This window comes from Pinus tabuliformis, chromosome 7 (assembly GCF_031772625.1).
Source record: "Pinus tabuliformis cultivar Carrire ecotype Pingquan chromosome 7, CPIR1, whole genome shotgun sequence".
NCBI classification, from domain to species: domain Eukaryota; kingdom Viridiplantae; phylum Streptophyta; class Pinopsida; order Pinales; family Pinaceae; genus Pinus; species Pinus tabuliformis.
In genome coordinates, this window is record NC_142293.1 from 1,666,449,405 (window position 1) to 1,666,468,133 (window position 18,729).

The 18,729-nt window shown below is 31.6% G+C and overlaps 1 protein-coding gene across 2 annotated transcripts; it reads right to left on the bottom strand.

Moving 5' to 3' along the window:
• Nucleotides 1-9,498: 9,498 nt before the first annotated feature.
• On the bottom strand, nucleotides 9,499-12,504 carry LOC149254847 (uncharacterized). Of its 2 annotated transcripts, none has more exons than XM_089457133.1 (5): nucleotides 12,148-12,504; nucleotides 10,763-11,517; nucleotides 10,526-10,618; nucleotides 10,000-10,067; nucleotides 9,499-9,907 (listed from the first exon to the last, which is right to left on the bottom strand). In XM_089457133.1, the coding sequence occupies exons 2-5, from the start codon at nucleotides 11,381-11,383 to the stop codon at nucleotides 9,796-9,798; spliced, it is 894 nt and encodes a 297-aa protein (XP_089313259.1). In that variant the 5' UTR covers nucleotides 11,384-11,517; nucleotides 12,148-12,504; the 3' UTR covers nucleotides 9,499-9,795. The 2 variants fall into 2 exon arrangements, with proteins under 2 accessions (XP_089313259.1, XP_089313258.1); XM_089457132.1 differs by having other exon boundaries at nucleotides 10,763-11,548.
• Between the last annotated feature and the right edge of the window lie 6,225 nt (nucleotides 12,505-18,729).

The following is an 18,729-nucleotide window of genomic DNA, read 5'->3' on the forward strand; positions in this document are numbered from 1 at the left end:
TATGAGGAAGTTATGATGTTCTGAATTTTTGGCCAAATAGTAAAAACATCAACTTGCAAGGTTGACTGTGCAGGGTACAGATGTTGATGTGGCATTTAGTATGCTGGAATGGCAAGGCTGACTGGGTGTACAAACGAGCAGGTGGGTGAATCACAAGAGGTCACATGGCACTTGTTGGTTAGTTGTACAGTTGGTGAGGTGGTCCAATCATAGGCCACCACATGGGCCAATCAAAGGTCACCATGTGGCCCTATGAGAGGTCACCAAGTGTCTCAAGGTTTGGTGCCAAAAATTAGTTTAAGCAATTGACAAGGCTTTGCAAGATTTGAAACTTCGACCTCTCATCCAAAACTCCAACACTCTACCATTACACCAAAGGTGAGACTTAATGAGCATTGGTGACGAGGTATATTTAGGGTTTACCGATTTGGCAATTGAGGGGCCGGCCCGACCGACCGACCAACCCCGGTTTTATGATATGTTATATGGCTTTTAACAATGGAGATGGAGGTGTCGGGTGAGGTCGTAACCCCCAATCCCATTACACTATATGACCAATGAGACAGTGGAGTTGGGTGTATGGCATATGGCCTGTGACCCATGGTTATATGGTAGCGGAACTGACGGGCTATTGAAGGAGGGGCCAACGACCTATTAACAAAACAAAATTAATATATATGCAATGAACCTGCCAATACAGTCGACTCTGCTAGATCGAACCAAAGACCTCTGGGTTTCAAACTCATACACACAATTGGCCACGAGCCTGTTTGTTAAATAGATAGCAGAGGATTTTTTTTGTTGCAGAGGTTCAAGACTAGTTTGGAAAAGGGGGCATATTTTGCTCAATTTTTAACCTTTTTTAGTGCAACAAGAGCCTAGACAGGGGTTTTTGAGCATTCTGGACAACATGGGAGTGTTATTTTTGCAATTTGAAGCTTGTATTTTGATGTAATTAGCATTTTAACATCTTAATAAAGTGGTCACCATTGGAAGATAGACCCGAAGGCGTATCCTAATATGGGTGAACTCCGTTATCAACTTGTGTTTTTATTGTGCTGCATTTTTGTCCTCTTAACACTTTAAAATTTCTGCAAATTAACTTAAGTTTGTGTGTTTTCGCAATATTGATCCATTGCACAAAGATACATAAACTAACCTACAAATTGATCAATAAAACCTTCACTTTTATTTTTGGATCAATATGTGTTATACTCTTTACACGACTTATATGTACCATGACAAAGGGGGTTTGGGGAGGAGGGGATTTTCAACCCCCTGCATGGAGTTTGGGGTCACGCCTCAAAATAAAAAATAAAAATTGGTGGTTTTTTGTGTCAATTTTTTGGCCCATGTTTTTTCTAAAAGAACTTTTGTGGAACATGGTGGATTTTCCTATGGTATTGTATTTTTGGTTATGGAAACATGATTCAATTGATTTTTCATATGTTGCAGCATGTATATTGTATTGTAATACTATACAAAAAATATAATGAAATAATAAGCTTGCTGGTTTTTCCTGGGTTTGGGCTTTAAGGATAAAACTTCTATGAAAATTTGTGTGTGTGTCATTGTAGCTTTCCATTTGATTAATAATCTATTTGCAACAATTAATTGTACAGTGTTAAAACTTATAGTCTTTTCAGCCTTGTGACCGTAAACTTCACTCTCAATGCCTCATCTACTTCTTCATAATCAAAATACTTGTCCATGGAATTTATCCAATCAATTACTTCTTCAACATTCAAATTACCTTTATATACAAGTACTTCCATATTCGATATGGCACTCATTTTGGCTATCATTTTATAGATTCTCTCTTTTGATGATTCTCCTCCTTCTTCTTCACTAGAAGGTTCTTCTTATACTTTATAGGAATCACTTGCGTCAACTCATCACCTCTAAGTAGTTTCCATTGATCCCAGCCTTTCTTGAATGTGGCTCATATCCTCTTTTAAGGTTGAATTCGCTACAAGGTTCCCTCTACCTACTCCTCTAACTACAAGTCTCCTTCCACTGACTCCTCGAGCTGCTCCTTTTTGTCTTTCTATCATGTTCAAGAGAAATTGTGCTCTAATACCACAATTTGACACCAAATTGGTCTTTACATTTTCAACCCAAAAATCCCTTCATCTACCAAATTTTTTGTTGAATATTTTTGGCCTTTCATTGTGCACAATCCTCGTTTAATGAGCGACCACTTTTGAATGGCATGATCATAGGGATGAACGGATCTAAAACCCAGCGGGATTGTGGGGCCACCTAGGACTATTAGGGGGAGGGGGTCGCATAGGTAAACCACCCCGGAATACCACCAAGTCACGTGGATGGCTCATATATCTTGTGAGACTACCTTGGTCATTCTATCAAACCACTCGTTCAGCCTCCTAGACAAACAACATTGAGTTTTTTGTGACTCAGAGTAGAGCCTTGTGTTATATCCTCAAGTTCTAATTGTGGGAAATGGAATGTCACACGGGTTAATATGAAGGGTTCTAGATTCATCGATACTACACAAAGTTGTTGAATGACCTAGTGCACCTAGATGTGGATGGATTTGCAAAAATATGGTCAACCCTGTGACCTCAAAGAACTAGATAGTCCCGTAACTGGAGAGATACCATTGTTCGTTATTGAATAATTATAACAAGAGGGTAGAAAACCAAACAAAAACATTTGGAAGCCAACACACAACAATTAAATATGATATAACTCAAGCCCCAAAATCAAATTACATAGAACAAGACAATTACACAAGATTCAATAATTTCCCTCTCACTCCACTCATCTCATCCTTTCTTTCTCTGGTTGGCTTTTTATCCTCCTTAATTAGTAAAATATATTTATTACAAAATGGAGGTTGTTAACTAACATCCCTCTCTTGTTTTTTCTACATTCGTCCCTTTACTAGAAACTAATACCACCTCATCCTAATAATTTTTCTACATATGTCCCTTAAGGACACTTCAACTTAATCTCCTAACTACAAAAATTATCCTAAATTAAAGTATCACAATTTAAAGAAAATGCAAAAGGGAACCAATCCCTTTGGTGAAATATTTGTTTTGTTAAAATGCTCATGCATTAGAGAACTTCTTAACAGAAGAGGAGAGGGTTGTAGTAAATTATGATAGAGGTTTTCAACATTATCTTTATAAGTTAAGAGGTCTAAATCCTTATTTATATCCTTTAAGAAAAGATACATTTTTTTTTTTGAAATGTAGGTGCCTTTGATTCTCATAATTATTGTGCATGGAAAAGTTTAATGTTAAGGTTAAAGGTTTAAGATCAGTTCTAGGTTCATGCTCATTTAAGAGATTAAACTTTAAAATTTGCCTAGAAACAAGGATATCAGAGAGCACATAATCCACAATGGTACTACCAAGTCCATGAATACAAGTCATCTAGTTGAAATTTGACAACTTAATTATGCCATTGCAAATTACAATGTCTTGAGAGCTACAAAGTTTGAATAACTTGGTACCAAATAAATTCTCAGTCTAGTCTTAAAAGTTTCTTTTGTATATACTAGCTAAAATAAGGTCCTCATCTAGCCAAAGAGGAATAGGGTTTAGAATAGTTTGATTAGTTGCAATTCTAGCATTAAAGTTTTCTAACAAGAGGATATTACTTTCAGTCCTTGGACTGTGAATATATAATTCCAAGGTACTATAAGGGAGATTTTTATCCAGATTATTTTTCTTATAAAAGTTGGAGTCTATAGATGTGAAATAACAAATTGCAATATAAATTTTATTAGAGTTAATATCAAATATTTTGATCCAAATGTGGCAATTGAGAGGGTATATCTTATGAAGATGAGTGTGAGAAGAAATTTTATTTTGTATATAACAAATTATTCCTCCAATCCCTCCACAAGAGGATTTCTTGTTCCACGCTGACAATAAAATGAATCCATCTATGTGAGGGACTCATCATGTTCCCAAGTTTCAACTAAAGAAATAATATAAATTTCACTCATGATCCAAATTTACATAGAACCTTTATGCCATGGAAAACCACGAAAGTTCCAAAAAGGGATCCAGAGTGTTCCAAATTCCTATGTATTACTCTCATTTTGGTCTCCATCCATAATAATAGCCTTGCTATTTCTAATCATTGTCCATTCCCCTTCCTTTCTTGCTTCATTTACATTTTGAACCTCCTCCCATAATTCAACTTGGTATGAGGTCCTCATTTATAAAGATTCATGTCCCTTTTAAACTTGAATATTTATTGAGTATATGTGAAATTTATGGTCGTTGCAACCTACCTTAACATGGATCAATTTATCTTTATGCTTAAATATTTTCCCAACCTTCTTGCTTTTATGAGAAAAGTTGTTTAATTTGTGACTTGTTTTTTAGTTGTTTTACTATTGCTAGTATTTCATCTTTCTGCTCTTTTACACCAACAATTGTAAGATTCAAGGCTCTTTTATGACACTCATGATCCAACTCATGTAACTTGTTTATTTCTTCTTTGATAGGTTTGATGTCTAATTTATTTTACATAATATTTAGGGCCAAGATGTCATTTAATTTCTCTTTTAACTCTTTGATACCATCTTTAAGGTGCAACTTTCTTCAACCATTGATTCTTTTTTATTTTTCATTTCTTATAGCTTATTTTTCAATTTTTTGAAAACGATTTTAAACTCTAAAAATTTACTCTAACAATCTTAATTTGTTATTGAGCCTCCTCTCCACAAATCACCACAAATAAAGTTAATTCACCATAGGATGCATGATCAGGAAATTAATTGGACATAAGAAGAGAATAAAAATAAAATAGAGAAAATAAACTATAAATAATGAAAAACCTTTGAATTATTTCTTTCTTCTTGAAATTAATAATTTTTTGAAAACATATATATTCCAATTAAAAAAAGAGGTGAAACAAATATATATGATATACCAATATAATTGCCAAAGGCTTCTTATTTTAACTTAAGGTGGATGAGATCTCTTGACTTTTTGTTTTTTTTTTTAATTGAGGGCCTAGATTGATTCTCAAGGAATATGCTCAACATATGGCTTGTCTTAATCCTTATCAAATGTTGTAGTGTATTACAGAGTTTGTTAGTTTGCATTGGCTTTTAATAAATTTAAAAAAATATATTCGTTCCAAGTGGCTCCCCGCCTACCAATTTCATAAGGATTTGAGATTATTCAAATTCTAAGAAGTTCCTTCATGATAAGTTCCTCATTATTATTTATAATGTTCATTTATATATAAGCAAATTTTATTCAGCAAAATGGTCCATTACTTTGAATAAATTTTAAAAATTAGATTAATTTATAAGTAATATTTTTATTGCTTTCTAGTTTATGTGAGTCTATCTTGAGATAATTACATGACTAAGCTGTGCATTGAGCTCAAAATCATGGATCGAACCGCCACACTAGCCCTTAGCATGGCTAATTTTTTTCCCACAAAATTTCAAATAGGTGACCTTTACACCACAAAGTGTCTTCACAAAACACCCATGTCACTGTCTAATTGACACCTCAGAGGCTACTATTAATAACTATTTATAAGAACTACCTCTTCAATTTAGAATTTTCTATTAAATCATTCTTTATAATTTTATGAGTAAATAATGTTTTTCTTATATTAATTATATTTTGACAAAAAATATTAAATTTGTGTACTTAATTAGATTATGTATTATGCATTTTTGGACTTCTCAAAGCAAAGAGGATGTTGCCATATAATATTTGCTTAACTTATAAATTTGAATGTAGAAATAGATTTAAGGATTTGAAAAAATTCTAAAATAATTATATTTTACAAAATCAATAATTCAAAATTACAATTATTTTTTAAAAATAAATAAATTAAAAAATAATAATAATAAAAATCAAAAGCTAAAGCTAAATTTAAAATCTATACAATTTTTTATGAAAAACATACTATGTTTATTCATCTCATGTTTCCTTTTGGAAATGAGCACAATGAACTTTTGCTTAAATTATATTTTTGAACGTAGAAATAGATTTAACAATTTGAAAAAATTCTAAAATAATTAATTTTTACAAAATCAATAATTCAAAATAAAAATTATTTTTTTAAAATAAATAAATTAAATAATAATAATAATAATAATCAAAAGCTTAAGCTAGACTTAAAATCTATACGAACTTTCATGCGATGGTGGTCCCATCAAACAATCTATACAAACTTTTATGAAAAACATACCATGTTTATTCATCTCAGGTTTCTTTTTGGAAATAAGCACAATGAACTTTTGCTTAAATTATATTTTTGAACGTAAAAATAGATTTAACAATATGAAAAAATTCTAAAATAATTAAATTTTACAAAATCATTAATTTAAAATTACAATTGTTTTTTAAAAATAAATAAATTAAAAAATAATAAAAACCAAAATCAAAATCAAAATCTTAAGCTACAATCAAAATCTATACGACCTTTCATGCGATGGTGGTCCCATCAAACAATCTATAGAAACTTTTATGAAAAACATACCATGTTTATTCGCCTCACGTTTCTCTTTGGAAATGAGCACAGTGAACTTTCGTGTCATTGTGGTCGTATGGAATTTCCTCTTGACCAATATACAAAGTAGGATTCACAGTCAATTTAAAAAACGAAAATTTGTTTAAAGAGTTCAGAGTCTATCTTTATCAGGTTACATTTCACACCGTACTGTAAAAGAGGTCACAAGTAGAGAGGAAAGATTCAATGAAAATTGAAATGAAGATAAAACAATTTTTTAAAGAATCTTCGGTGAAAATCACATTCGAAGATTTTTCGAAAAATTGATATGGATCACATAAGTCTCAATTCAATAGAAGATAAAACAAATTGTCTTTTCTTATGTTATTAAAATTTTGAAAAATAAAACAACCCCACATGTCTATAACAACAAATAAATGTCTTTCAATAAGACCACGACTAATGGAAAATAGTAAGGGATTTTGGGGATTTACTTTATGATAAAAAATCTTTTCTATAGATAATTTGAATTTGAAAAAGTATTTTTTCTGGTCTATATTTTTTAATTTAAAAACAAGATTGAGAAGTCTTTTTTTCAATAGAAGCATGGATGTGTTTGCGAAGTCTCTTAATAACAAATACATGGCACAATAGTACTTACTTGAGTGGATGATCCCATCATTCCATGAGAAAAGGAAGGAAATCACATTTTCTTTTTGTGGGAAGAAGCACCTGGGATAGAGGGGATGGGTCTATGTATGTAGAGGTTGTAGATTATGTTTGTGGAAAAATAAATTTGTTGGTTTGAATTATTGAAAAGAAGTTCCTTGATTTGTTAAGTGTGAAGATTACAATATGATATTTAATTGGATGCAAACAAAAAACATAAGGGAGGGGAGTCACTCACACACTGTATAATAATGAAGTGACTCACTCATGTGCTATGCAAACCAATAGACCAATAGAGGAGTGCCCAAAGCTTGTGGAGGCACTACACTTAGCGAGAAAAGGTCCCTTATTGAACTTATACCTATAAAAAAAAATGTTCATTGAACATCAATTTTTTTAGAGTGTTTTCCCAATTTTGTCATTATGATATCATGGTATAGCTAAGAGGTGGCCAGTGGTACAAAGAATTAGTGTAACTAAGCCCACATTTAGTTGAAAAATTGTTTGCCCTCAATTAGTTTATTAGATATCTTCTAGTTAAGAAGTGTTCACCTCAATTAGTTTGTTGAAAATTTTCTAATTTTTGAAAATTTTCTAATTTTGATAAGAATTCTTACCATAATTGTTTAATTCAAATAATAAAAAAATCTTAAATTTAATTCTTTATATATTTATTAATTTTCAAATTCTTTATTAAATTTTAATTTTATTTATTTAATGTACAAATTTTCAACTTCTTTTTCTAAAATAAATATTTTACATCTAATAATGAATAATATAATGTACTATTTAAACACTTACTGTATGAAAATTGCAAAACTTGTACATATAATTATAGATAATTCTATTTATCTTATATCATATTTTTTTGTTAGGTAATGTGAGTCTTGAGATCACTGGCACGCCTAACTTGGGGTACGACAAAGCGGGAGCATCTAAGCCATTAAAATCACTTGGCCATAGCACTCAGCCTAGGTCACATCAACTCTCAGCATGGTTGGATTTTTGCCCACAGAATTTCTAACAAATGACCTTTTTATCTAAAAATGTCTTAACAAAACACTCTTTCATTATCACCCCTTAAACCTTGTATCATATCTTTTTACTTATTAACTATTTTCCCTTTTAATATCATAACCTATTTTTTATGTTTCTTTGTTCATAATTGAATTTTAGTATGAATTTTAACTCAATCTTTAAAAAATGGTTCAATTCTATTAGTTTGTAATTAATTTTTAATAAGTAGATTTTAAGATTTTATTTAGGTGAGTTTATGAGTAAATTTTTTAAATATGAAATAATAAATATTTGCTATATATAATTGTAAAATACAAATTATTTGTTGAGATTTAAAAAAAAAAAAATAGTGATTGGGTGCTTTGTTAAAGTATTCTTTGATATGAAGTCACCAGTGCAATTCCCTATTCTATCGAGGTGATATAGGGGTGATATAGCTTAAAAAAAATAGAACAATAATAAAGATAATAATATAATTAAAAGGTTGTCCATTTGGGTAGCTCAATTGACAATGGCGGTGGAAATGAAGTCTCGTGAAACCAGTAAAATATTGGACATGATAAAAATGTAGTCCTACAAAACTTATTTTAAAATAATAACTCGTTAAAAAAATAACATAAATCAAATTTTAACATATATTACTACCCCTAATTTCCATGAAAATATTATGCCAAGTGGAATCCAGTGGCACAATGTAAACGAAGGTGATCTGAATTTTTTAATCTCACTAATGAAGACATTTCAAAACAAAGTTGCTATGAAACTCTTATAACATTTCTTTGAGAATGGGCAATTTCAAGTTAGCATTTCTTTTCTTAGTTATGTTTATTCATGATGTCCTAGTCGCTCAAGGCTCTTAGTACCTTTATTATGAATCTGGTTTTTGCTGGATGAAACCCGCGAGATGAGCGTTTAAATCTTATTGAGTATATATTTACCCTGTTGTGTCTTGGCTAGAAGAGTAGGCGACCCCATAGAGGATGTCTCGGCTCTTGTTGAGGCATAAGTTTCCTGCTATTGTGCGGCTTGCAGGTTGTTGCAGGTAGCCTAGGTTTATAGTGGCAGCCAGTTAGATTTGATCCTGGGTCTGTTCAGGATAACTCTCACCAGTTACCAATTATCCTAGATTAAAAAAAAAAACACTTCAAATTAGATAGCCATCATTCAAACATCAGGCCATGGGAAAAAGTTTCCATCACATACTCCCAGGAAAATTTTCATCCGATACTCCCGCTAGGGCAAAACTCTACAGATAAATAGCGGGGTATCTCTCCCTGAATTGGAAAACATGTGTGTTCAATGCACTAGAGGATTTGAGGAAGCACACTCTAGTCAATCAGAGCCCTAATATTGGCAAGAATCTGGTGTATATTGCAGTTAGATCAAAAGCATTTCAACAAAGTTGCTCCAATTAGAAGCACAATCACAACCAAGAAATTAAAAAGCATAGAATCGTAGCCTCGTTTTCTTTGATGCCTTGCATGTATGTCCAGTAGGCTATCATATCTGAGATTGAAGAACTTGTGAGAAATATACATGAAGCAGGACAGAAATCCAAAATCCCAACTCTTCCAGGACATGTGAATATATGTGCTGGCAAAGTGAACATGCTTAGCAATCGCCAGATTGACATTAATTTGTCAAAGATCAGCCTAGCAGAAACTTCTTTAGCTGTTTGTTAAACTTGGTTGACTTCTCTAAGTGTACACCATGCCCTGCATCCTTAAACAGCACAAGCTCTGCTCTATCACCCAGATGCCTGCCACACTCCAACTCAAACGGGGTTAATAAGATGCAACAAATGCAAATGACTAATATTATGAAGCCAGGGAAGAGTCAAAGTGTGCAAACCTCTTCAATCTATTTCCCAACTCAAGTGGAAAGATCCGATCCTGCTCCCCCCAAATGATCAGTGTTTCCTGCAGGGAAAGAACAAGAGTTCATTCTTGTATATGAAAGGCAAATATAAAGAGAGAAAGCACTCAGCTCTTCATAATAACACATCATAGTTTAAGGATGCAGACTTCAAGTTAAAAGGTGAAATGTGTATCTGTTAAAAGGTGAAATGTGTATCTGCCTGTGCATCATTGCCAATGTTTCTTTGGTGCTTAAAACATGTGAATTAACTTTCTTCTGTGATGATTGAAAGTTGCAAAACTTCTCTAGCTAAACTATGGGAACATAAGAGATCATATGCATAAAGCTTATCATTAATTATTGAAGTGTGAACAGGCACATAATCTCCCTGCATCTGCATTAGAAGACTTTCGTGTTAAATCAAGTTTCTTTCATCAGAGAATTGTATAATTTATCAGCTAGCAGTTTACCCAATACTAAAATTAACAGAGGGAGCTTCTTATTCTATCTTGTTTTTTACCTGATTTATAACAGGAAGGTCAGAAGCTTTTCTGCCACCAGTTAAATGTTTGATCAACTCTATTCTCTCCTCTCTTCTATCTGTTACCATATTCTATTACATCAAAAATTAATTAGACATTTTGCTAAACATATCAAAATGTTAGAAATCCATTGAAAATAAACCAGATGTACACAATATGTTCAATTTCATCAAGCTTAGATGCTGAAGGAGGAGAGAAGAAATAACAAAACTTACAGCTATGAAATCTTGAAGTATACAGGAAGGGACCATTCTAGGAGGCTTGACAAACGAAAGTTTCAAGAGTTTTCTCAGATTAGCAGCAGTCTGTGGCAGTAAAACGCTAATGGCAGTTTCCAAGTCTGGTGCATCGAAAAGCCTTTCTGTCATATCTTTCTCTTCAAAGCTAATCCCAGAAGCAACAAGGACCACCTTTTGCACTGCATCTGGGTACAGATGTGCTAAGTTGTAAGCTACAAAACCACCATAACTGACTCCCACAACATGGAACTTGGACACTCCTAACTTCTCAACCAGTTTCATCACACACTGAGATTGAAAAATCTCTGTTCTCTCTGGCCTTGTTGTAAATGATCTTCCAAAGAAAATGAGATCTGGCACATACAGATTGAAGTGGCGACGAAGAGATCGAATCTGGGAGCTCCATTGCCACATTGCATTAGCTCCAAAGCCATGAATAAGAATTAAAGCAGGTTTGTTGCTGGTCTTTTTAGGGACCCAACAATGCATTGTGGTGCCATCATCCAATTCCATTTGCTTTGATTTCATTCCAGCACTAGAAAAGTAGATACGAAGACATCGATTTCCTGAAGCTGTGAAACTAAAGCATCCTGTCATGGTTTACGGCTGTCACTCATACAGGTAGGATCTACCTTCCCTTCAAGGCTTGGAGAGGCTTCTTAATGGGGCTTTTCCATTCACTTGCCTTTCAATTTAGGCGAATATCAATTTTGAGAGTGCACACCGCCTTTCTGTTTAGGGGAAGACAGATTTTGAGAGTCCCTGTGTGGCTAGAAGTCAGGACTACTCTGAGAGGAAATACTAACTTAGATTGTGGTGAACTAGAATTTACCAGTGCTTATTGCGAATTTCACAGCCACAGTAAGAATGTGAATGATTAATAAACATCCAATTATATTTAAACCCTGATCTTCATCAGTTCAAATAACAAAAAGCAAATAAAATAATGGTTTAGGGAAAAACTAAAAAGAAAATAACAGAAAACTGCGGTGGCGAGTTGTGATTGAAAAGGATTAAGATTGAAACTAATATAAAATATACACACAATTAACCTGCTCAGATAGCGGGATTAAGATTGGAACTAACATATCCCTTACTTATACTTAACCTACTCAGATACCAGGCTTGGTGAAAAAAAAAACATTCATGTATTTACAAGAAATTGCAGAGAAACTTCTGAAAAATCCAAACCATCAACTGATCAAAGGTATTCACGAAAATTGGCCTAGTTAATACTTTCCAATAATGGCTTCAATCACGGCAATTATGATTTCTGGAATTCGAATAGAATCTTGCAAAGCTAATACGGAAACACACGAATTAAACTCCACCCAGGAAATAATTTTGTGTGATGATCTGACCTGAGAAACTTATGGAATTGTCTTTGACCGAGCCAATTGAAGTGGCGAGTTGGGTTACTGGCTAATAAGTTAACCCTGTTGGGCATCCACCATCATTCAATTTCTCCTGACTTCCGAATTCCGCTTATAAATCTATCGGGTTTATCTTTCCCCATGGCTTACCTGGAATTGGCATTTTTCCTCTATCTATTCCTGGAATTCGGCGACAGAAACTTTATTCCAGTGAGTCTTACGAACCTTATCTTTTCTCGGGATTTGCGGTAGCTTCTATGGCATGTTGTTACTTGGAAGCTGGGTCTAACTGGACTGTGATTCTTCTCATTTTTTTCTGCACATGTAGGTCATGGAATCTATTAACATCCCTGTCATGTCGCGTTATACACAACTGCATTACTTAACATCCCTGTCATGTCTGGAATCTGTTAAGAGGACGTTGATGTTTTCCATACATGAACATAACGCCCATTTAAATCGGTACGCGATTTTGTCGAAAACCCGCCATCACGTTATGTCTAGGAGTAATGACTCTGTTTTTATGGACGATGGGACCACTGGGCCAGCTGCAGCAGCAAGAAAGAAATTTATAGTTCTTTGTCTTTATTCGGTTTACCCCTTCGACAATTGACGAGTATAAAGTTACGCAGTTGTTTATAATCCGATTTTTTAAAGTTTTTTTAGCGGATTTTTCTAGTCGAAATCCAACAAGAATTTATTGAAATCGCAAGTTTGATAACTAGTTTCTGCACAATATAAGTAATAACCATAAAATCAATAAAGACTTATATGGAAAACGTACTATTTTTATTCATCTGTTGTTGATCTTTGGAAGCAAGGACTGTGAACTGTTGTGCCATAGTGGTTCCATGGAATTTCCACTTCACCATCGACCATCGTACATATTACATATCAGATTCATAACAAACGTTCACACAAAATGGTATTTTAACGGTTTGATTTTTTCGTTTCGTTTTATTTTAATTTTAAATTTTTAATTTGTTTAAAAATTTCATAAATAATTATTGAATTTATATAATTAAAATGTAATTAATATATATATATTTTTTTTAAATACAGAAATGAGAATTTTATATTTTTTGGGTTAAAATCTCAAAGGAATTTGAACCAATAATTTTTAATTTTAAGAAAAGTTTTAATAAAATATCCCTTTATCATTAATCCAAAGCCCATGCATGGATCCAGGTTGATTAAAATAATAAATCAGTTAAGAATTATTTTAATTAAAAAAAAGAAATATTTAAAAATATTATTGTTTTTGTTTAATTTTATGTTATACATTGACCTTTTTATATTAAAAAATTGTATGTTAACAAATTTGACGTTAACCTCATCATTAATAAATTTAGATTTAAGATTAATTTTGTTTAATTTGATTTTTTATTATCAGAATTCAGGTTTCTATGAATGTTGAGAGTTTTTTCGTAAAAATCACATTAAAATTAAATTTTCCATCTATTTTTAATCTAGATATTTATTTCATTAGAATTTTATTTTTGACTAATTATTTTTCTGAATTCAATATTAATAGCTATATTCTAACAGCTATTTCCTTATATTAAAATATTACTTATTAATAAATAATATTCTTTTAGTCAAACTAACTGTTATAATATAACTACAATGAATTCAATATCAACAACTATATTCTAACAATTATTTCCTTATATTAAAATATTATTTATTAATAAATAATATTTCCTTAGTTAAACTAACTGTTATAATTTAACTACAATTTGTCGACCTGTTTCTAACCTCGATATTTATTTCATTAGAATTTTAGTTTTGACTAATTATTTTCCTGAATTCAATATTAACAGCTATATTCTAACAGTTATTTCCTTATATTAAAGTATTATTTATTAATCAATAATATTTCCTTAGTCAAACTAATTGTCATAATATAACTACAATGTGTCCACACATTCCTAATCTAGATATTTACTTCATTAGAATTTTATTTTTGACTAATTATTTTCCTAAATTCAATATTAACCGTTATATTCTAACAGCTACTATCTTAAGAAAGATTCTTCGGCGAAAATCACATGGAATATCATTTGTCGACGCGTTTCAAACCAATATCATTTGTCGACGCGTTTCAAACCAACCAGTGTGGTTCATCGTCAGGACAAGTTGAAGAAACAGATCAAGCTCATCATGTTAAATAGACTAAGCGGAGCCTCCAACAGCTATCCTTTCTAACGGCTAGTTTGACTCAAGGACAGGGGTCAAAATTATTATAATCGTTTAATTATCAAAATTTATAGGTTAATTAATAATTTAAAGGAAAGTTAGTTGAATAAATGGCCTTAAAATAATAGAATACCTAAAAAGTAATATAGAAAGTAATAATTTTATTTAAATTTTATTAATAAAAATAATAATAATTTTAACAGCTATCCTTTCTAACGGCTAGTTTGACTCAAGGACAGGGGTCAAAATTATTATAATCGTTTAATTATCAAAATTTATAGGTTAATTAATAATTTAAAGGAAAGTTAGTTGAATAAATGGCCTTAAAATAATAGAATACCTAAAAAGTAATATAGAAAGTAATAATTTTATTTAAATTTTATTAATAAAAATAATAATAATTTTATTTAAATTTTTATTAATAGATAAAAGGTAATTAAGTTAGAAAATCAAAGTTAATTATCATAAGTTAGGGGAAAATTAGTTAAATACATGACCCTATGAAAAAGGTAAAAGCCTCAATAGAATGTATAATTAAAAGAATTATTAAAAATTATAAGTTGATTAATAATTTAAAGGGCAGTTTGCTAAATAAATGACCTAAAATAATAATTTTATTTACATTTTATTAATATGAAAATAATAATTTTATTTAAATATCATTAATAAATCAAAGGAAATTAAGTTAGAAATCAAAGTTAATAACCATAAGTTAATAGGAAAATGACCTTATGAAAAAGGTAATTGCCTCAATAGAATATAAAGAATAAATAAAATAATATTATTTATAAGTATCATGAATTCAAAAAGGTCAAAAAGGACCCTATTAGTTAAACATATAAGGAACAAAATTAGTTATAAGAGGGACCTCAAAATAAGAGGGCGTTAAAATATCAGAAGAAATAGAAAGAAAGAAGAAAACAATAAATAGAAATCACAATAAAATTAAAATAACACTCGAAAAATATGGAGGAGGAGCTGCGCGGTGATAGGGTTTCTTGCCCTGCATCCGTCGTTTGGGTTGTGGCGTCCGGGCCGCCCCTGGTCTGGTTACCTTCGCCCTCGTTTCAACATCGTCGACTCACCCTTCTGAAGGCGTTGCTACCTGTTGGGGTTTTTGAGCGGAAAATCGTCTGTGGCGGCGCTTCAATCGGCACCTACCTTTCGGCTGTGCGATACCTGTCTCGGCGGCCCACTGCACTGATCAGCTGTTTTCCGGGGTCCTCCATCGCACCTATCGGGTGGCTGCGAAGCACCTTATAGGTTTTGGCGGTCCTTTTTTCCGGGCGGCTCTTCTGAGCGGATTTGCTCTGTTTCCTTTGGACTCTTGACAGCGCGGCGGACCGGGGGAGTTTTTTGGACTTGGGCGTTTCTTGAGCTGAGCCGCGGCGCGGGTGCGAGGATTTTGTTGGGTTTTTAGATACTCTCCGTGGGGGCGAGGTGGCTGCCCTAGCCGCCTCTGCCCCCGGTTTCGACCTGTCTCTGCTTTGTTGGGACCTGATGGGTTCCCTTGCTGAGGCATTGGGTCTTTTTTGGCTGCTTGCTGGTTATCTTCTACAGTTTATATGGAGCGTTGAGGGATCTGAGATGTGGAGTCTGTCTCTGCATCGATTCGTGCCGCTTTCATCATGGCTGTACCTGGATGTTTTCTTCCAGTTTCTGAGGTTGTATGGGTGGTAACTTCCCTTGGCTTCTTCGGTTTCAGGAGCATAGTTTGAGGGGGTGGAGGAGGCCTCCATTTCGTGCCTCTCCTCCTATCATGGCGGCCATTTCGAATTTTCTGCTCATTACTCAGGAGCTTATGTTTTATTTTCTGTTTTTTGTATGGGATGGGTTGGGGTATCCTCCTGCTGGGGTTTACACACCCATTTACTTGCTACCCTCTCTGAGGGCTTTTCGACATACTTCTCTTGAAGTTATGCTTTTGTAAGTGGTTTACCCACACTACAGCATATGCGTTCAACATCTACAACATGTAATTTTCTAACTTAATGAAGATTACGAATTCTCTTTCTTTGGAAAAAAAAAACACTCGAAAAATATAAATACAAATAAAAATAAAATAAAATAAATAAATAGAAATAATAAAGAAAAAAAAGAAAAGAAAAGAAAGAAAAAAAAAATAAATAAATAAATTTTAATAAATAAATAAAATAATTATATATATATATAATAAATAACATAAAATAAAAACTAAAATAATAGTAAAAGAACAAATAAAGAAAAACGACAAAAAACCAAAGAGGATGAAAAAACGACTAGGACGAGAGGGCAGGGACCCAACACCTACTGACTTTCCATTCATCATCTCTATTGAGATTGCTTGGTCGAAAAGAGACCAAGCAATCTCAATAGAGATGATGGATGGAAAGTCAGTAGGTGTTGGGTCCCTGCCCTCTCGTCCTAGTCGTTTTTTCGTCCTCTTTGGTTTTTTGTCGTTTTTCTTTATTTGTTCTTTTACTATTATTTTAGTTTTTATTTTATGTTATTTATTTTATATATATATAATTATTTTATTTATTTATTAAAATTTATTTATTTATTTATTTGTTTGTTTTTTTCTTTCTTTCTTTTCTTTTTTTTCTTTATTAAGAAAAGAAAAAAAAAACAAATAAATAAATAAAATAATTATATATATATATATAAAATAAATTAAAATAAATAACATAAAATAAAAACTAAAATAATAGTAAAAGAACAAATAAAGAAAAACGACAAAAAACCAAAGAGGACGAAAAAACGACTAGGACGAGAGGGCAGGGACCCAACACCTAGTGACTTTCCATCCATCATCTCTATTGAGATTGCTTGGTCGACTAGGACGAGAGGGCAGGGACCCAACACCTAGTGACTTTCCATCCATCATCTCTATTGAGATTGCTTGAGAGGGCAGGGACCCAACACCTAGTGACTTTCCATCCATCATCTATATTGAGATTGCTTGGTCGTTTTCGACCAAGCAATCTCAATAGAGATGATGGATGGAAAGTCACTAGGTTTTGGGTCCCTGCCCTCTCGTCCTAGTCGTTTTTTCGTCCTCTTTGGTTTTTTGTCGTTTTTCTTTATTTGTTCTTTTACTATTATTTTAGTTTTTATTTTATGTTATTTATTTTAATTTATTTTATATATATCTATATATCTATATATATATATATATATATATATATATATATATAATTATTTTATTTATTTATTATTTATTATTTCCTTCTTTTTTTTTTCTTTATTATTTCTATTTATTTATTTTATTTTATTTTTATTTGTATTTATATTTTTCAAGTGTTATTTTAATTTTAGTGTGATTTCTATTTATTGTTTTCTCTTTTCTTTCTATTTCTTCTGATATTTTAAGGCCCTCTTATAACTAATTTTGTTCCTTATATGTTTAACTAATAGGGTCCTTTTTGACCTTTTTGTATTCATGATACTTATAAATAATATTATTTTATTTATTCTTTATATTCTATTGAGGCAATTACCTTTTTCATAAGGTCATTTTCCTATTAACTTATGGTTATTAACTTTGATTTCTAACTTAATTTCCTTTGATTTATTAATGATATTTAAATAAAATTATTATTTTCATATTAATAAAATGTAAATAAAATTATTATTTTAGGTCATTTATTTAGCAAACTGCCCTTTAAATTATTAATCAACTTATAATTTTTAATGATTCTTTTAATTATACATTCTATTGAGGCTTTTACCTTTTTCATAGGGTCATGTATTTAACTAATTTTCCCCTAACTTATGATAATTAACTTTGATTTTCTAACTTAATTACCTTTTATCTATTAATAAAAATTTAAATAAAATTATTATTATTTTTATTAATAAAATTTAAATAAAATTATTACTTTCTATATTACTTTTTAGGTATTTTATTATTTTAAGGCCATTTATTCAACTAACTTTCCTTTAAATTATTAATTAACCTATAATTTTTGATAATTAAATAATTATAATAATTTTGACCCCTATCCTTGAGTCAAACTAGCCGTTAGAAAGGATAGCTGTCGGAGGCTCCGCTTAGTCTATTTAACATGATGAGCTTGATCTGTTTCTTCAACTTGTCCTGACGATGAACCACACTGGTTGGTTCGAAACGCGTCGACAAATGATATTCCATGTGATTTTCGCCGAAGAATCTTTCTTAAGCTACTATCTTATATTAAAATATTATTTATTAATAAATAATATTTCCTTAGTCAAACTAATTTTTATAATATAAGTGTTAAAAAAATTCTTCTTGATGCCAAGATGTATAATCTTAAAAAATACAAAATCAAATTAAACAAAATTAAAGTAAGTAAGATTCATCTTAAATCTAAATCTATTAAACATTCTAATGACATCAAATTCTAATAT